The sequence below is a fragment of the Arvicanthis niloticus genome, chromosome Y, assembly GCF_011762505.2.
Source record: "Arvicanthis niloticus isolate mArvNil1 chromosome Y, mArvNil1.pat.X, whole genome shotgun sequence".
Lineage (NCBI taxonomy): Eukaryota > Metazoa > Chordata > Mammalia > Rodentia > Muridae > Arvicanthis > Arvicanthis niloticus.
The window spans coordinates 1,229,579-1,247,664 of NC_133431.1; the positions used below are offsets into that span (position 1 = coordinate 1,229,579).

The 18,086-nt window shown below is 38.7% G+C and overlaps 1 protein-coding gene across 1 annotated transcript in view; it reads right to left on the reverse strand.

The window, feature by feature from the left end:
- Nucleotides 1-430: 430 nt before the first annotated feature.
- LOC143437253 (uncharacterized) overlaps nt 431-18,086 on the reverse strand; it is a 215,948-nt gene continuing 198,292 nt past the window's right edge. Inside the window, 2 exon segments of the mRNA XM_076922086.1 lie at nt 431-471; nt 3,002-3,877. Coding sequence (XP_076778201.1) covers nt 431-471; nt 3,002-3,877 — 917 coding nt within the window.

The following is an 18,086-nucleotide window of genomic DNA, read 5'->3' on the forward strand; positions in this document are numbered from 1 at the left end:
CAACCTTGGCTGTCTCTCAAACACAGCTTCTTTGTCCTCTCAGAAAACACTTACCAGAAGATTTCACCTAATGATGCTGGTTTCCTGCTCATCACCACTAATTTTCTAACTACAGCCAACCAGCATCAGTTGTCTCAGTGGTCCATTCTATATTTTCCTCTAAAAGCAGAGCCACATGGACAAAGCTGCTGAGTCCCTCTGCTTGCTGGGGCCCAAACATCACTCTTTCTATTACATCATCACCAGCTTTCTATTTTTCAACAACTTCACTGCCTAAGCTCGGCTGTCCTTGAACTTGCTCTGTAGAGGAACCTTGAACTCAGATCTGCATGGCCCTGTCTTCTGAATGTTGAGAAATACATATGTAACACTTTGCCCATACCTAAGCTTTTTATTACCTAAAACTTTTTCTGTACCAGGATGACTTGAATCAGAGATCTGCTTGATCTTCTGATGAGATCTCTTGACCTTCTGATGAGAGCAAAAGACAGCAACATTCTTCATCAAAACATTATAGAAATTATATACAGAAATTATATGTTCATCTCCTGGGATTTAAGTTGTGTACCACCATGCCTGGACCTAAGTATATCCTATATCCCTTTAGATTTTAAATTGAAAACCCAGTATAGTAATCAGAATTCGTCAACTGTCAATTTGACACATACTTGTATGTCTTCATGTCCACATAAAAAGAGTAACCAGTTAATAATAATGCCTAATATTATACAGTTCTCATTCATACAACTTCACATCCACATGTTTTGGTGGATGATATCTTGCAATAATATCACCATTTATTTAATAACATTGTGTATCTTTGATCACAGGATATAGCTTCATTCAACTTCCTGGTGAGATTTTCTCTTTGAAGCTAACAATTCATATTTTTTTTCTTTTCTAAGGTTACTAAGCATGATCAAAACAGTCACCATGAGAGTAAACACTGGCCAAAGGATATGCTTGGCTTTCCTGAGACTTCGTTTGTCAATGCAGTTAACAAAATAAACCTCTTGACCTTCTGATGAGAGGAAAAGACAGCAACATTCTTCATCAAAACATTATAGAAATTATAAACAGAATTCAAACCACCCTTAGCACATATGTGTTCTACTAGCATGGCCCATGAAGTTCCACTTAATGCATGTACAAATCCAAAGTCTAAAAATCCACATTGATTCCAACAAAAGCATGGTCAGGCCTACCAATAAAAATACTTAAGTCTGGGGAACCAACTTCTGTCTCAGATAGAATTTCCATTGCTAAGAAGAGATACTGTGACCAAGGCAACAATTTTAAAGGCAAATAGTTAATTCAGTCTGTCTTACATTTTCAAATGTTTATTTCATGACCAACATAGCAGGAAGAATGTCAGCATGCAGGCAGCCAAGATGCTGGAGAAGGAGCTGAGAGTTCTGCATTTTCATGAAAAGGCATCCAGGAAGAGACTGTCATCCAGCAAAATAGTAGGAGACTCTATTTTGCACTGACTGGAGCTCCAAAGACCCGGACTCTAGGAATTCACTTATTTCAAAACAGTAATATCTACCTAGGCCAAACATACTAATATTATCACTTCTTAGGGCCAAATATATTCAAATCACCACAGTATATTTCTACTATGAATTCTGTCATGCATTTAAATATGATTAGGACATGCAGATGCTTTGCCACATTGATTACTTTCAGAAGGTTTCTCTCTAGTATGTGTTGATTTTTGTATTCAGAGAATACTGTGGCATGTAAAGAATTTTCCAACTTGAGTACATTCACAAGATTTCTGTCCAATTTGTGGTCTTTTATGTCTTTGGAGACTATAGTGATAGGCACAGGCATCCCCACGTTTGTTACATTTGTAAGGTATCTCCAAAAAGTGTGTTATTTGAAGAATTTGGAGAGCACATTATCATGCAAAGACTGTACCTCATTCATGGCATTCATGCATTTTCTCTACAGTATGTGTTCTTTTATGTATTCGGTGATGCCTGTGACATGCAAGGGCTTAGCACCTTGATGACACTGAGTCACTCTCTTGAATGTGTTCTACTATGTAGTCGCAGAAAAAAGTGAATTGTCAGTTTTTTTCACAGTGAATACATTAATGAGGCTTCTCTCCACTGTGATTTCTTTATGTGTGTGTAAAGATCTATGACATGCAAAGGCTTTACCACATTGTTAATATTCAAGTAGGTTTCTCTCTGGTATGTGATCTCTCCTGTCATTGCAGATGACTGTGACTTGCAAATGCATTACAACACTGATTACACTCATGAGGTTTCTCTCCTATTCCTGTTCTTTTATAATAATAAAGATGTTAAAGTTGTGAAAAGTGTTTACCATGTTGATCACATTCATGAGGTTTCTTCCAAGAAAGAATCTTATATATTTTTGAAACGAGTGGGACATGAAAAGGCTTTTGCACAATGATTACATTCATAGTTTTGTCCAACATGGGTTCTTTCATGTTTTGGGGGAAAATCCTTATGAAAAGGCTTTTACCACAATGATTACATTCACAGGTTTCTTTCCAATTTGGTTTCTTTTATGGTTTTGGAGACAAAAACTTTGTGAAAAGGCTTTAACTATATTAATTACATTAATAAAGCTTCTCTCCAGTATGTGATCATTTATGTCTTTGGAACCTTTTCACTTATAAATGGCTTTGTCCACATTGATTACATAACTAAGGTTTCTCTGGTATGGGTTCTTTTATGATATTGAAGATGACCTTGCTGTATAAAGCCTTTACCACATTGATTACATTGATAAAGTTTCTCTCCAGTATGTGTTCTTTTATGGGTTTGGAGACTACTGTGACATGAAAAGGCTTTACCACATTAATTACATTCATAGGCTTTCTCTCCAGTACGGGATATTTTATGATATTGGAGCCTACTGTGATCTGAAAAGGCTTTACCACATTGATTACATTCATAAGGTTTCTCTCCAGTATGTGTTCTTTTATGTCTTTGGAGATTACTGTAACATGAAAATGCTTTACCACATTGATTACATTCATAAGGTTTCTCTCCAGTGTGTGTTCTTTTATGATTCCGGAGACTACTGTGACATGAAAAGGCTTTGCCACATTGATTACATTCATAGGGTTTCTCTCCAGTATGTGTTAACTTATGACATTGGAGTTTACCATTACAAGAAAAGGCTTTACCACATTGATTACATTCATAAGGCTTCTCTCCAGTATGTGTTCTTTTATGATATTGGAGACCACTGTGACCTGAAAAGGCTTTACCACATTGATTACATTCATGAGGCTTCTCTCCAGTATGTGTTCTTTTATGAATTTGGAGACTACTGTGACATGAAAAGGCTTTACCACATTGATTACATTCATAAGGTTTCTCTCCAGTATGTGTTCTTTTATGTCTTTGGAGATGACTGTGACGTGAAAAGGCTTTACCACATTGATTACATTCATAAGGTTTCTCTCCAGTATGTATTCTTTGATGAGACCGGAGACTACTGTGACATGAAAAGGCTTTGCCACATTGATTACATTCATAGGGTTTCTCTCCAGTATGTGTTAACTTATGACATTGGAGACTACCATTACAAGAAAAGGCTTTACCACATTGATTACATTCATAAGGCTTCTCTCCAGTATGTGTTCTTTTATGAGATCAGAGACTACTGTGACATGAAAAGGCTTTACCACATTGATTACATTCATAAGGTTTCTCTCCAGTATGTGTTCTTTCATGGATTTGGAGATGACTTTGTTGTGAAAAGGCTTTACCACATTGATTACATTCATAAGGTTTCTCTCCAGTATGTGTTCTTTTATGTGTTTGGAGATGACCGTGACGTGAAAAGGCTTTACCACATTGATTACATTCATAAGGTTTCTCTCCAGTGTGTGTTCTTTTATGATATTGGAGATAACCATGTCTTGCAAAGGCCTTACCACATTGGTTACATTCATAAGGCTTCTCTACAATATGACTTCTTTCATACCTGTAACAATAATGGATACATGTGAATGAATTTACCACATTCATTAGCCTGATCATTTTACCAACATAAATAAACTTTATAGTAATAATAAAGCACACTCAGATCTTAACCTTTTATCATGCCAGGTGTTGGTGGTGCACATCTGGTCCACAGAGTGAGTTCCAGGACAGCCAGGGCTACACAGAGAAACTGTGTATCGAAAAACAAAAAAAAAAAAGGTTTTATTACTTTGATGTCCACGGTTGTACTTGCTCACTTTGGGTTGCTTTACCTCTTTGAAAATACCTGTGATTGTAAAATCATCTATTACATTTATAGCCTCATTTTTCTATTTGAGATTTCTTTTTTGTTTGTTTCTTTTTGTTTCTTTGGTTTTGTTTATTTTTGAGACAGGGTTTCTCTGTGTAGCCATGGCTATCCTTGAACTCACTCTGTAGTCCCAGCTGGCCTTGGACTCAGAAATCTGCCTGCCTCTGCATGCCAAGTGCTGGGATTAAAGGCATGTGCCACCACTGCTCAGCCTATATGAGATTTCTATATGATGTTTTTAACATGTCATAAGAAATATGGGACAACTCAGAGCATTAAAACTCTGATTGCATTCTTAGTTTTTCCTGTAGTGTGCATCACAGCACAGCAGTACTGTGAACCAGTATGAACAGAAGAATTTCCAAACTTCTATAACACATAGAGATTTTCTGTAGATGTTCCAAGTAAAGTTAGAAAACTAATTAATTACAAATATCTATCATATTCAGAAAGTCTACCAAAGGCAGAAAACTACATATCTTCTCATTGTTCTGAAGTAGATAGAGGTACATTGTTCCTTTTAGTATATCTATGCTCAGATGGTTTCATCAATTCTGACAATTGATACAGCCATTAAAAAAGAAGAACAAATGAAAGGTTTCCACATTGAATTAACACACATTGACTTTTTTTCATTGCAGACATGATTAATGTTTCTCCTCAACAACATTCTTGACTCTCATAAACTGACCTTGCCATAAACTTAAAAATTTCACTACAAGAATATGAGCATCACCAACTTTATCACGGAGTATTTGCTTATTAGAAGCTTATGGGTACATGTTTATCACTGTTCAATGTGCAAAATCTAAATATTATGAGACTATACAAAAAAAAAGACTAGACAATACTAAATAGTTGCACAACATAGCTCTAATGGAGACACAAATCAATTAAAGGAATCTCTTAAGGCATTGTTTCCTTCTCTTCTTTCTTACAGAAATGCCTTGCAAACACCAATCAGATAACTGACATTGAGGTACACAGTTTTGGGAGAATATTATAACCATAGCTACAATAAAAGAACTGATATTTTACAAACTTGCTTTCCTTTAGAGCTTCCAGATCATATTAAAATTTCCTCACAGGCATATTTGTATCAGCTTAAACATTAAAATTACCTTTTATGACTTCTAGAAGTTTGGTGTTGTTCTTCAGTATGATGGTCTTCCAAATTATAGCCTGAAACCAAAGTACCAGAAAATGAATGATATGGTGTTGGAATTAGGCAAAATTCAAATTACTCTGAATTTTCACAGCAATTAACCTGATTTATTCAACTCAGTGTTACTTTTTCTCCATTGAAATGAGAGATGATCATCAGTAACCCAGGAACATTTTTCTTTTATATTGAAATGCAAAAATAAAAAAGAGTCACAGACTTGCCTATAGTAGTAAGGTTCCAGTAGGTCTCAAGCATCACATCTTTGTAGAGATTCTTCTGGGAAGTATCCAGCAAATTCCACTCTTCTGCAGTGAAGTTTACGTGTACATCGTCAAAACTCACTGCTTCCTAAAGTATACCATACATGTAAACAACACAAAGCCTGATACTGACATCAATACAAAGTAAATGTATGCTTCCTAGAAAATATAATCATATAATTTAGGTGATTCTTCCACTTATTTGCTGACACACAAATTATCATTTAATCACCATGTCAGTTTAGAAGAAACTTGAAATATAAGGTTCATCTGTGTTACTCCTGAACCCTTTGAATAGGATATAGCCTTGGGACACAAATGGCAATTGAGAGGGATATGAAGGGGAAACAGATCAACTGTACTGAGCACACATCTGAAAATCTGTATGAACAATTACTAACTAAAAAAAGTGATGGGCAAAGGTGCATATATTTGCTCATGTCTTTAATCATAGAGGTACAGGCAGGTGTTATGTCATTGAGCTGATGCCAGCACAGAATACAAAATGAGTTTCAGGACAGCAAATCTTACATGTTAAGAACCTCACTCTGCTACAAAAATAAAACAGGAAAAAATGATAGAATGAACTCACAGTTCTTTACTAAAATTCCTACAAAGAATTATATTCACTGTAGTTCTGTATTCATCTTGCAAAAACATGCAGTGAACCAGTTCAAATAGCAACATTAATTAAATTTTACTAGAAGGGAATTTATGTTTAAGCAGTTAAAAAGTAGACAGATGAAAATATTAGTAATGCATATGTTGATCAGAAATAAGGAACATAGTTCAGGAGATATAGCTTAGGAGTTGAAAGGTCTTTCTGGTCTTCCACATAATGGTGGTCAATTTCTAGCATACACATGTGGACCAACACCTGTCCATTTCCTCAAGATCAGGAGTTCTTCTGACAACAGTTAAGATGAGGCACACATGATATTCATATTCATACACCCAGCCATAATACATTTATTTATTCAAAAATTTCACAACAAACATAACACTTAGGCAGGACATCACATGCCTGCAATTCAATGAATCTGAAGCATCAGATAATATTGATGACATGAGCAGAAGCCATCCAGAGAAACAGAATATAATCTATATATTAGGCTGAATTTCATAATGAAACATGTGGATCAAGAGCAGCACAGAAACATGTGCTTATTGAACAAAACCATGTCAGGGGCCTTATGTGATTTCTCTATCTACTATCAGCACAGGAAGGGCTTCACAAAAAAAATTTGTTCTAGAAAACCAAAAACTGAAAGAATAAAGTTAAAAATATAAAACCACCAGGTTTGCAAAATAGCATAGCATTGAACAAAAAATGTGTGCACAGTATCTTATATGATTGAGGGACAGAGTCCAAATGGGTAGTGTATAGGTGCATGAGAAGAAAGCTGAAGGATCAGATTCAACCACAACACTGGAGACACCCAGAACAAAATTTGTCCTGTCTAAAAGAAATGAAGCTGGGCAGAGGTGGCTCACGCCTTTAATCCCAACACTTGGGAATCAGAGGCAGGCGGATTTCTGAGTTCGAGGCCAGCCTGGTCTACAGAGTGAGTTCCAGGAAAGCCAGGGCTACACAGAGAATCTCTGTCTCAAAAAAACAAACAAACAAACAAACGAAAACAAAAAATAAAAAAATGCAGAAGTAAAGATGGAGCAGAGGCTGAAAGAAAGGCAAATGAAAACTCAATCAGTAGGAGACACACATAGACAAGCTTGAATCCATGACGTTATTAAGGATATTTTGTTATGCTCCCACACAGGAGCCTTGCATAATTATCCATTGAGAGGCTCCACCCAGCAGCTGACTGAAGCAGAAGCAGAGATCCACAGTCAAACATTGCATGGACCTTGGTAACTCTGATGGAAGAGTTGGGGAAAGGATTGAGGGTCCTGAAGAGGATAGAAACCCCACAGGAAGACCAACAGACTCAACTAACCTTGATCCTTGGGGACATTCAGAAACTGAGGCACAAACAATAACATACACAGTCTGGACAAAGAACCCTGGCCCATAAGTAGCAGATGTGCAGCTCAGTCTTCATGATGGTCTTACAACTACTGTAGCAGGAGCTGTCCCTAAAGCTGCTGTCTATCATTGGGATCTGTTATTTTAACTGGGCTGCCACATCTGGCCTCAGTGGAGAGGATGCACCTAACCCAATAGTGACTTGATGCACCATCATGGATACCCAGGGGCCCACACCCTCTCAAAGGACAAACAGAAGATACAGGAGGAACTCTGTGAAGGCAGGTGACCGAGAGTAGAGACTCCACTAAGTTCATAGCCATTTTATTTATAACAACTTGAAACTGGAGAGAATCCACATGTCCCTCAACCAAAATATGAATACAGAAAATGTGGTTCATTTACAAAAGGAAAAACTACTTAGGTATTAAATACAAGGACATCATGAATTTTGCAGGCAAATGGATACAGCTTGAAACTATCATCTCGATTGAGGTAACCCAGATCTAAAAGCACATGCATGTATGTGCTCACTTACAAGTGAATAATAATCATATCATACAGGAAACTCACACTACACTCCATAGACACAAAGAAACTAAACAAGAAAGAAGGCCCGAATGAACATGGTTGAATCTCACTCAGAAGAGGGAATAAAGCAATCATAGGAGGCAGATGGAAGAGAGAGAACTGGATGGGAGAGCAGATAAGAAAGGGGAATCGAAGAGAACAATGAACAGGTGTGGTGAGAGACAAGAGAGGGCCAGAGGGGGGAAATGAATGAAAATCTGCAGCTGGCTCAGGGGAGGGGGTTACATTTATGGTATGCCAGGGACCACGAATTGGAGGGCAACTAGGAGTCTATGTGGTCGATCTTAGCTGAGATGCATAGCAATTAGATATGGATGCTGAAGAGGCCATATCTGCAATCAGGCAGGATTCTCAGTAGAGAGTTAAAGACACCAACAAATCCAAAAACCTTTCTACCCAAAATTTTTCTTGTCTAAGAATACAATCTACAACATAGATTCTGTCAGAAGCAAAATATCCCTTAGATACCATGTTGTTGTTATTGTTGTTGTTGTTGTTCTAACTTGCTTGTCTGCTGCTGTGATCGAATCCTCTGGGCAAAATCATCTCAGGTAATAAGTGTTTGTTGTACATGGTTCTGTCAGATCAGTCCATCATTTTGAGAGCTTAGATTAGAAAATGAAGGCAAAACTCATGGACATACACTGTCTCCTGGCTTGCTCTCTTGCTAGGTCACTGTCTCATGCTCAGCCTGCTCTCTCATCCAGCCCAGGACCACTTGCTTAGGGATGTTACAATACTCAGTGGAAGAGCCTTCCTAATCAGTCATCAACACTATCTCTCACAGACATAGCATCTAGCCATTCTGATGAGGGCACATCCTTGACTGAGGTTCCTTCAGATGACTGTAGCTCTGAAATGCTGAGAACTGAAAACAACAATGACACAGACTCAATAATAAATGAGGAAGTTGTTCCAACACAAAATCAATGATTTAACCACATCAATTACAGGAGCTCCTGCCACCACAAGAGGGAGTTGGAGTTGTGGCTGAGCCAGGACAAAATAGAGAGGGCACCTGGCTCAGAGCAGGGAAGGATACACTGGAATAGGGAGCTCAGAGGCTGTGCTGACCTGTGGTGAGTTTTTTTAACCCTGAGTTTCCCAGGCCAGTGCTACAGAAGACGAGGCTAAAACAGCTGGAAGGGGAACAGAAAATCAGATTGACCCACACAACTGGAAATGGCCACCAACAAAGACAACACCTCTGGTCCAAGGAAGATATGCTAGCTTTGTGAGAATCGATGAAAAACGACCTTCCATCTCATGACAGCTACAACTTCAAAACTACAGAGTCACATATGAACTGGGCAGAGGGTAGTTCAGGAGGTGGAAAATGAGGTCTTTGAATTTCTACCCTTTAAAATAAAGTAGGCAGAGCCTGATTTGGCCCTGGATGCTGTCTTGAAGAGCTCTCTGTCATGGACTAGTCAATGGGTCTAGGTCCTGTTGTTAAGAGGGATTTAACCCAAGGTGTGAAGCTAGTAACTAAATAGACTAGGGTGGAGTCTGTCTCATTTTCTCAGTGAGAGAATAACAAAGTGCCACACACAAAATAGACAGCCACAAGGGGGCGGTAAAGGCTACCCAGCAGATTCCTCCACTTGGACAGAGGAGAAAATGAAGAGAGGCAGGTAGCTATGAGTCCTGTAGCAGCATTCCAAGTCTGCTCTAACCTTCCCAGAAATTAAGACCTGAGGCACTCAGTCCAATATACCAGGCTCTGGAACCTCTTTGAAGCACTTTGTGGATGTGACTCTCCAGTGTATCCAGTATAGCAGGGTTTCATGTTCAATTTAGTCATCTCCATCCACATATACTCAAGAAAAATGTGAAAACCAAGGCATACACACAAATCTGGCAGAGAAGCCACTGACACAGAAACAACAATGGTGCATCTTAAACACTGGCCTTTCAATCATTTAGTTGGGAGTCCTGAGGGTCTTGGGTCAATGCACCAAGATGTTATGTCTAAGCTAGAGAGACCACAATGACCAACAAGGAGCCTATTGCAATGCAAACACATGGAGATCTTTATTATGAGCTCTGTAATAAGGATTCTCACCAGTCAGCCTCATATGAGACCAAAACTGAGAGTCTAGAGGAGCTGAGTATTTATTGTAGTTACAGCAAGATTGGGGCATTAACATACAGGTCAGCAACTTAATATTTTAGAAACTACATGTCTGGCATAATGTGTAGGAACCAATCCAAAGGGCAAAAATCCATCTGACAACCATGATGGGTAGACTAACTTTATCTCTGTAAGGTGTATTAGTTATCAATATGTAGCTTAACCCTGCAGTTGTACCTTGACTGTTGACAAAGGGGGCTTGTCATAAGAAGTTTGCTAAGGTTGACATTGTGCACTCTCAGAAACAAAATTGATTGTGCTTTACAAACTCATCTTTGTGCCTGAGGCCTTTATTGAAAGATACTCCTGTTCAACCACAAGCCATGCACTGCAGTAGAAAAGGTTCTTTGTCCAAAGACCTGCCTCACTATCTGTTACTTCAGATCCTAATATCACTAACTCTGAGACAGAATACCAGTGGACATTGCCTGTCCCCCTGTGCATGCCTCTTAAAGTTAAGATAGACAATGCCCACCTGCCCTTCCTTTCCTGCCTCATCCCTGTGTCTCAGCCTCACTTGTGCAGAGAATCCCTGTTCAACCACATGCTTTACCTGCCAGGACACAGGTAAGCTTTCTATAGATCTACCACACTGTCTGTTATCCCAGATGCAATGATCACAGTTTCCCCTAGCACTGTACTAAACACGAGAGACAGCTTTACATCTGTCCTGACTATGTTTCCCTGTGGTTGCTAAGATCATCCCTTCCTACCCACCTCTTTTCCCTGCTCCCACTATTACCCAGCATTCCCTATTGAAGATACCCACCAAACCCAACAAACAGGCCAGTAAAAAAGGCAAAACTCAGGCAAATTTTTCTGTAAATCCAGACATCAAACAGTAACCTGGGAACAAAATTTCCACCCAAGAAAGACAAATCCAGAAATCAGTACCTAAATCAATAATCACTTCAAACCTAGAGGACTAGACACCAGCATAGGAATATAATAAATAATAATTGGGAAAATATGTCACCAAGAAATCCAAGCCATCCTATCACAGCAGGTCCTGAGAAATAAAAACATGCAACAGATATGGTACAAAAGATGTTGTTTAGTCAGTCGGTGATGGTGCACACCTTTAATCCCAGCACTCGGGAGGCAGAGACACATGGATTTCTGAGTTCAAGGCCAGCCTGGTCTACAGAGTGAGTTCCAGGACAGCCAGGCTTACATAGAGAAACCCTGTCTCAAAAACCAAAAAAAGACATTGTTTGGAAGAAGGGAGATGAGTGAGAACCTGGGGAAGGTAATGAGGCAGGAAAGAGAACCTGCAGACAGGCAGACAGACAGGGAGAAGAGAGAGAGAGAGACGTGAGAGTAAAAAAAGAGAATAGAGAGGGGCATGTGCAGAGAACAGAGACAGGGAACAAACATAGACAGCAGCTGCAGCTGGTGGTCCGTGTATATAAAGCACACATGACAACAGCAGCAGGTGATAGAGGCAGGGAATGACTTAAGCACTTGCTAAGCCCCTCAGAGGAGGCCATTGAAATTGCCTGTGCACTGACAACTACAGAGGCAAGGTTCACCCACAGAACAGGAAAGGAAGAGAGAGTCTCAGATATTAAAGATGAATAAAACAAAATGGATACATCGGTCAAAAAATGTGGATACTAAAAGTTTCCTGGCAATAAACAGCCAAGAATTCTTCAACATGTGAGAAGGGAAAACTACAGATAATTGAAATAGGAGAAAGAGGAAGTTCAGTCCAAAGGTCTAGAAAATATTTTCAATGAAATTATAAATGAAGAATTTCCTAAACCAAAGAAGATGCCTGTTAATGTACAAGAAGCATCAAAAAAAAAAAAAACAAAAAACAAAAAAAAAAAACAAAAAAAACAGCAGATTGGAGAAAAGTCCCTTAACCACATAATAGTCAAACACTAAACATAAAAAATAAAGCAATATATGAAACTGCAACAGAAAAAAAAATTAACAAAAACTAAACAAAACAAAAACAAGTTATGTATGAAAATGGATCTGTTAGACTTATGCCTGTTTTCTTAAAAACAGGTTTTGTATGTTTGTTTGTTTGTTTGTTTGTTTGTTTTTTGAGACAGGGTTTCTCTGTGTAGCACTGGCTGTCCTGAAACTCACTCTGTAGACCAGGCTGGGTTCAAACTCAGAAATCCACCTGCCTCTGCCTCCCAAGTGCTGGGATTAAAGGCGTGTTTCATCACTGCCCACCTATGCCTGTCTTCTTAATGTATACTATAAAAGACAAAAGGATTTGGACACATGTGCTGCAGAGTCAGAGAAACCACCCTTGTTTCTACAGGAAAGCAACTGGTCCAAATGTTTTGGGCAGATTCAGAATCAGCCATGACAGTGAAGTTACTCAGAGGTCACCTCCTGATCTAACACATGAGGAGCATCACCAGGGACCTCACAGGTGGTCACATCTGGCTGATGCTTCCCATGCAGCCCCAGAGAGGACCCAGCACCCTGGCTCCCACTGCTCAGCAGTGGGCAGTGATCCTGTACTCACCATGACTCGATTTCAGAGCTTCCTGAGGTCCCCACACTGCACCTTACAGTAGAATTCAGAGCAGGGCACAGATGAACATTCAAGCCTGCACAGGCACAGCAAACTTGCAAAATGGCACCCGGAAGAACCTGCCTCCTTGTCTGATTGGCAGGTCTGCCTGGAAGCCTTGATTGGCCAGTGAATCTTACCACTTCTCAAGGTTAAAGTGTCCTTCCAGACCAGGGTCAGACCTTTTCCAGAGCTCAGGAGGGGTTTGGACTCCATTAAGTTTTGTTTCTGTCTTCAAAGAGGAATCTCACCCCACCAAGCCCTGGGGGAGAACCCACGATTCCAGCTCTGGCTGATCAGCTGCCTGCTCCTCCCCTCTGAGAGCAATGATCCTGCACCTACCAGGACCTGACTCCAGACCTTACCTAAGCTTTCTTCACAGCATTTGCCTTCTTCTTCCTGTAATCAAGGTGAACAGTTTCCATAGCCCAGTACTCAATGTGCAGTAGAGGGATCAACTGACCCACAAGTGGAAGGATGACCTGGTTCTTTCTTTCTTTTTTTTGAGACAGGGTTTCTCTGTATAGCCCTGGCTGTCCTGGAACTCACTATGTAGACCAGGCTGGCCTTGAACTCAGAAATCCACCTGCCTCTGCCTTCCAAGTGCTGGGCTTAAAGGTGTGCGCCACCACTGCCCAGCTGCCCTAGTTATTTCTTAGCATTGTCTAAACTCCACCCAAGTTACTTGGCAACAGAAAGGTATGCTTCTCCCCATGGTTACCTAGCAACAGCCTTGTAGGCCTGACCCACTATAAAAGTGGCTGCTTTCTCTTCCTCTCTCTTTTGATATCTTGCCCATTTGGTCTCTCTTTCTCTTGCCCACTTGAGCTCTTCCCTTCCCCCCCTCTCTCCACAGGCTCATGCCCGGCCTCTACTTCTCTACTCTCTGACTCTCTCTGCCTTTCTCTGCCTCTACTACCCTCTTAACTCTCCTCCCCATGCCCTGAATAAAGTATATTCTATACTATACTGTCTTCTGGTGGGTTGCTCCTGGGAAAGAGCTGTCTCTGCATGAGGCATGGTCCCTTGGAGTGGGGGAGAGAAATATCTCAACAGGAGGCACGAGCCTGCTGAAACATCCCCTTCCTCCACACTTCCACACACAATCATAGATCATATTCCATCTCTCTTTAGAGAGAGGTAACTATGGGGAGGAGCATACCTGTCTGTCACCAGTTAACTGAGGTAGAGTTTTAGACAGAATGCTAACACCATTAATATTAAAGTGGGGTTTTAGAAATCAAGCTTCATGCTGGGCTCAGGGAACCTATATCTCGGGTTCGCCAGATGATAGGATCAATCAACCCTGGAGAAAATCTAGAATCATAAGGGAAACACAGTTGAGCACTACTGTCAGCCAGAACATCTTCATCTGTGGCAATGTGAAGAAAAAACAGAGTTGGATTAGTACAGGTTCTGTAGATAAACATAGCTCAAATCATAGAGATAATGAATCTTTGTATAGAGAAAAGTTATGTAATGGAATGTCCCAATAAAGGCTGTTGGACAAGGTAAATTAGAAAAATCAAGGACTGCTTGACTTCATGTTGCAGGATATTACAGCTGATATTCAGTGAATACCAGAATTTTGAAGAATTAAGTACTTACTAATACCAGTTTCAAAATGCAAATAAACTAACAAATCATCTTTGTTTTGTAAAAAGAAGTAGGGCCAATACAAAAAACAAAACAAACAAAAAAAACTGCCCTGTTCAATGTCCTTTATGTATGTAGGTTGTCAAAAGAATCTGTAGCCCAGATTAAAGGTTTATCTGAACATCTCAAAAGAGCAAGATTAATAAAGGATTTCTCACTTCAAAAGTTGTAATTAAGAGATATGCCCCACAGCAATCAGGATTTGACTTAGGGTTAGGGGATTATACATTTATGGTTAGGATTAGTATAAGTGTTTTTAGAATTCAGTTTAGGAGGTTAGGAAATTCAGAGGTGAGTGTTAGGATAGGGTTAGGCTCAGGGTTAAGGTTAAGGTGGCCATCATTATTCTTGATGGTCCTACTGAGTCAAAATTATCCCTATTACACAAAGAAGAAGTATCAGGCCTACAAGGTATTCATTTTATATCTTAATAGTTTCCTTTATTCTTATTCTGATTAGCTTCTCTCTTACTTATAGAAAGCTTTCTCAAAAGAACCTAAAAGTTTTTCTAGCCATTTACCTCCCAAACTAGCATACTAACAAAGGAAGCAAAGACTTTGATATTCACAGAACCCCACAGATAACCAAAGATTAATATTCTGAGAGTCACAGAGCTTGCAGCCAGCAAAGAACATTTATGTTACCCTATCCTGTGTTTCACCATCAGTTACTTCTGCAGTTAATTTTTTTCTGAGATAAAATGTGCTTCAGTACTCTTCTGCTCTAGACATGTCTGGTTTAATTTCTAACCAACCTAAAATTATGCTTACTAAACATTTCTCAGTGAAGTTTTCACTTTAAAATGAAAACTCTGAAACAGAAATCCCAGACAAGCAATAGACACAAAGTCATGGCTTATAAATTTTGACTTTTTATTAATTACATGTAGAATATACACAAGACATGGTTTGTTATTCACATGATGTACTTAATAGCAAATGAATTACAAGTAAATTAAGCTTGTTAACTTGATCCTAGTTCATTTTGTTCCTAATGAAAATAAACTTAAAAATAGATTTGAAAGGACAAAAATATATTTAATTCTTATATCTACACAGGTAGAATAAATATAAACTTATAATATGGGTCTGAATCTTTCATTGGAAGAGGTAACATGTTTTAAAGATTTTACTACTCCTAGACAACATGTTATTAATATTAGATAGTCTCCTCACTCAAATAAGACTAACACATCTATGTTTTTAACTATGATATATACATATTTTAAATTGTATGAAGCCATAAACATGTTAATAATTTAAAAGACATTTATATCTAGTAAAACCTCTTTAAATCAGATAAATATACAAAGATAGACAGATACAGCACAGGGCTTATCTTATCTTCTAAATTAAACCACAGTCATTTTCATACCTTCGGCTCTGTTGAATTAAAATAATTACAGCACGTCTTTTTAAATGTTACTGAACCTCTATCAAAAAAATAACATGGCTGGCCAGAATTTGTACAACTTGGAAAAGTAATAACTTTTTAGGTAATATAAAGTTGTCTCCAGATGTACTGAGTAAAGTATTTTTAATGTGACTGATTGCAGGACGTCTACAGTCTCAGAAGAAACACTTTGTCAATTTTTTGTATGTAAAACCAATTATTTCACCATAATCCTAGGGTGAACTATGATAATTTTGAAATGAAGTGCCACTGAGAACTTAGAAAGAGGGGATATAAATTGCTTATTTCCCACCCCTGAATAAATATATTCACAATAGATTGTGAATTTTTTTGTTAACCCTATTGTATGTTATGGTATTTATATTTATAAAATATTAGAATGATCTAAAGATGCAAATGGTTTCAATTAAAAAGTTATGTATAGAATACGATGGAAATTCCCCAAATGAGAAGAAAAGAAAGCATACACAGCCGTTGGAAGTTCTGAAGGAATAAATGAGATATTTAAGGCACTTAGATCATAAAAAATTGGGGAAATACATATGGGATAAAGTATCTGTCTTCAGATCAACATTTATGACAAACTGGCTGTAATATAAGTTTTATCCTATCCTGTGTCCAGTCTACATTGAGGAGAGTCAGAATACAGGGATGATTCCCTCAAAGCTTCTATGGGAAGTCAGACTCAGCCCAAGCAAGGATATCAAGTAATGTTCACTAAGAGAAAAATAGTACAAAGAAAAGCTTGAAGATACAGAGATTCCTCAGAAGATCAAGTGATAACCGAGACATGAAATTTCAACAGACCTTAACAGGTCAACAGAAGTTGATTTTGCTAAACAAACGTATAATCTTAAGCAGGCATATGTAAAGTATGATCACTTTCAAAATGCAGTGTGTCCCTTTAGCAAGTGATGGGACAAGAGTCCTCAAAAGTTATGTTTGATTTTGTGAAATGTGATTTAGAAAATAAATTCTCACTCTTGATTCTCTTTGTCATATATAAATGATTCTCAATATTCCAGATGAAAGAAAAGCCCTTTGCTTACTTCAGCATGGCAGGGTCTACATACAGCTGAGAAAAACTGAACAACCTTATTAAATACTGAGGCCAAGTCTAAAAGCTATATTTACCAAATATAGAACACCATCTCACTATCAAAGAGAACTTCTCACTAATAGACTATGTCCTTCACTACAGTAACCATGCACGGTCCCTGATTTAAATGTGATGTAGGAGCAGCAGGTACAGGCTCTTCATGAAGGGTTCTGAGGAAGCAAACTGCTGGCTCAAGTTTTATCCTTTTGTGAAGGGTTATGGAATATTGTCCAACTCATAATAGATGCACATTTCTCCTTATAAAACATAGCCCATATTAATAATGATGCTAGGAGTATTTCCTCAAAATTTAATTCTTCATATATTACACTAGATTGTAATAGAAGAGAATCAGTGGTTGAATATAAACTTGTAATGGGTTGTCAAAAATTCCTCAATATTTTTTCACTGAACTGCTGGCCTTATGTAGCTGCATGCGGCCACGAATCAACTAAGTTCACCTGAAAAGGGGCTGGGAATGAAAAGGGACGGAGGGTGAGAAGAGATGAAGCCAAGACAAAGTTCTGTGATCAAGGCTCTAAGCTTTAATGTTCAGCTCTCAATTTAAATGGGGGAGGCCCAACCCAAAACCCCTCCTTGTTTCAGCTGAAGATGGGTGGGATAATCTATAATCCATTCCTGGTCATAGCCTGAGATATCTCAAGGCAAGTCCAGGGGCAGTTCTGCTTCTATGTTCTGTGAAGCTAAGGTGGGTAACTCCACCTAGATCCTATCACTTGGTCTGTTGTGGTAAACAAGGTCTCTCAGGCCTGCTCAAGGCTGGGGGAAAAGCACAGCCTTACAAGAAGGCCAAAAGTATCAGTCTTCTAACACCCAATACAAAGCATGATGTTGGTTTTTAGGTGGTACACCTGCCTATTTTCTTCCTATAATAAGCATAATATTGCCCTAATTATGTTCTTAACTATATCCTGAATAGAAATTATGATGGTCCTATCAG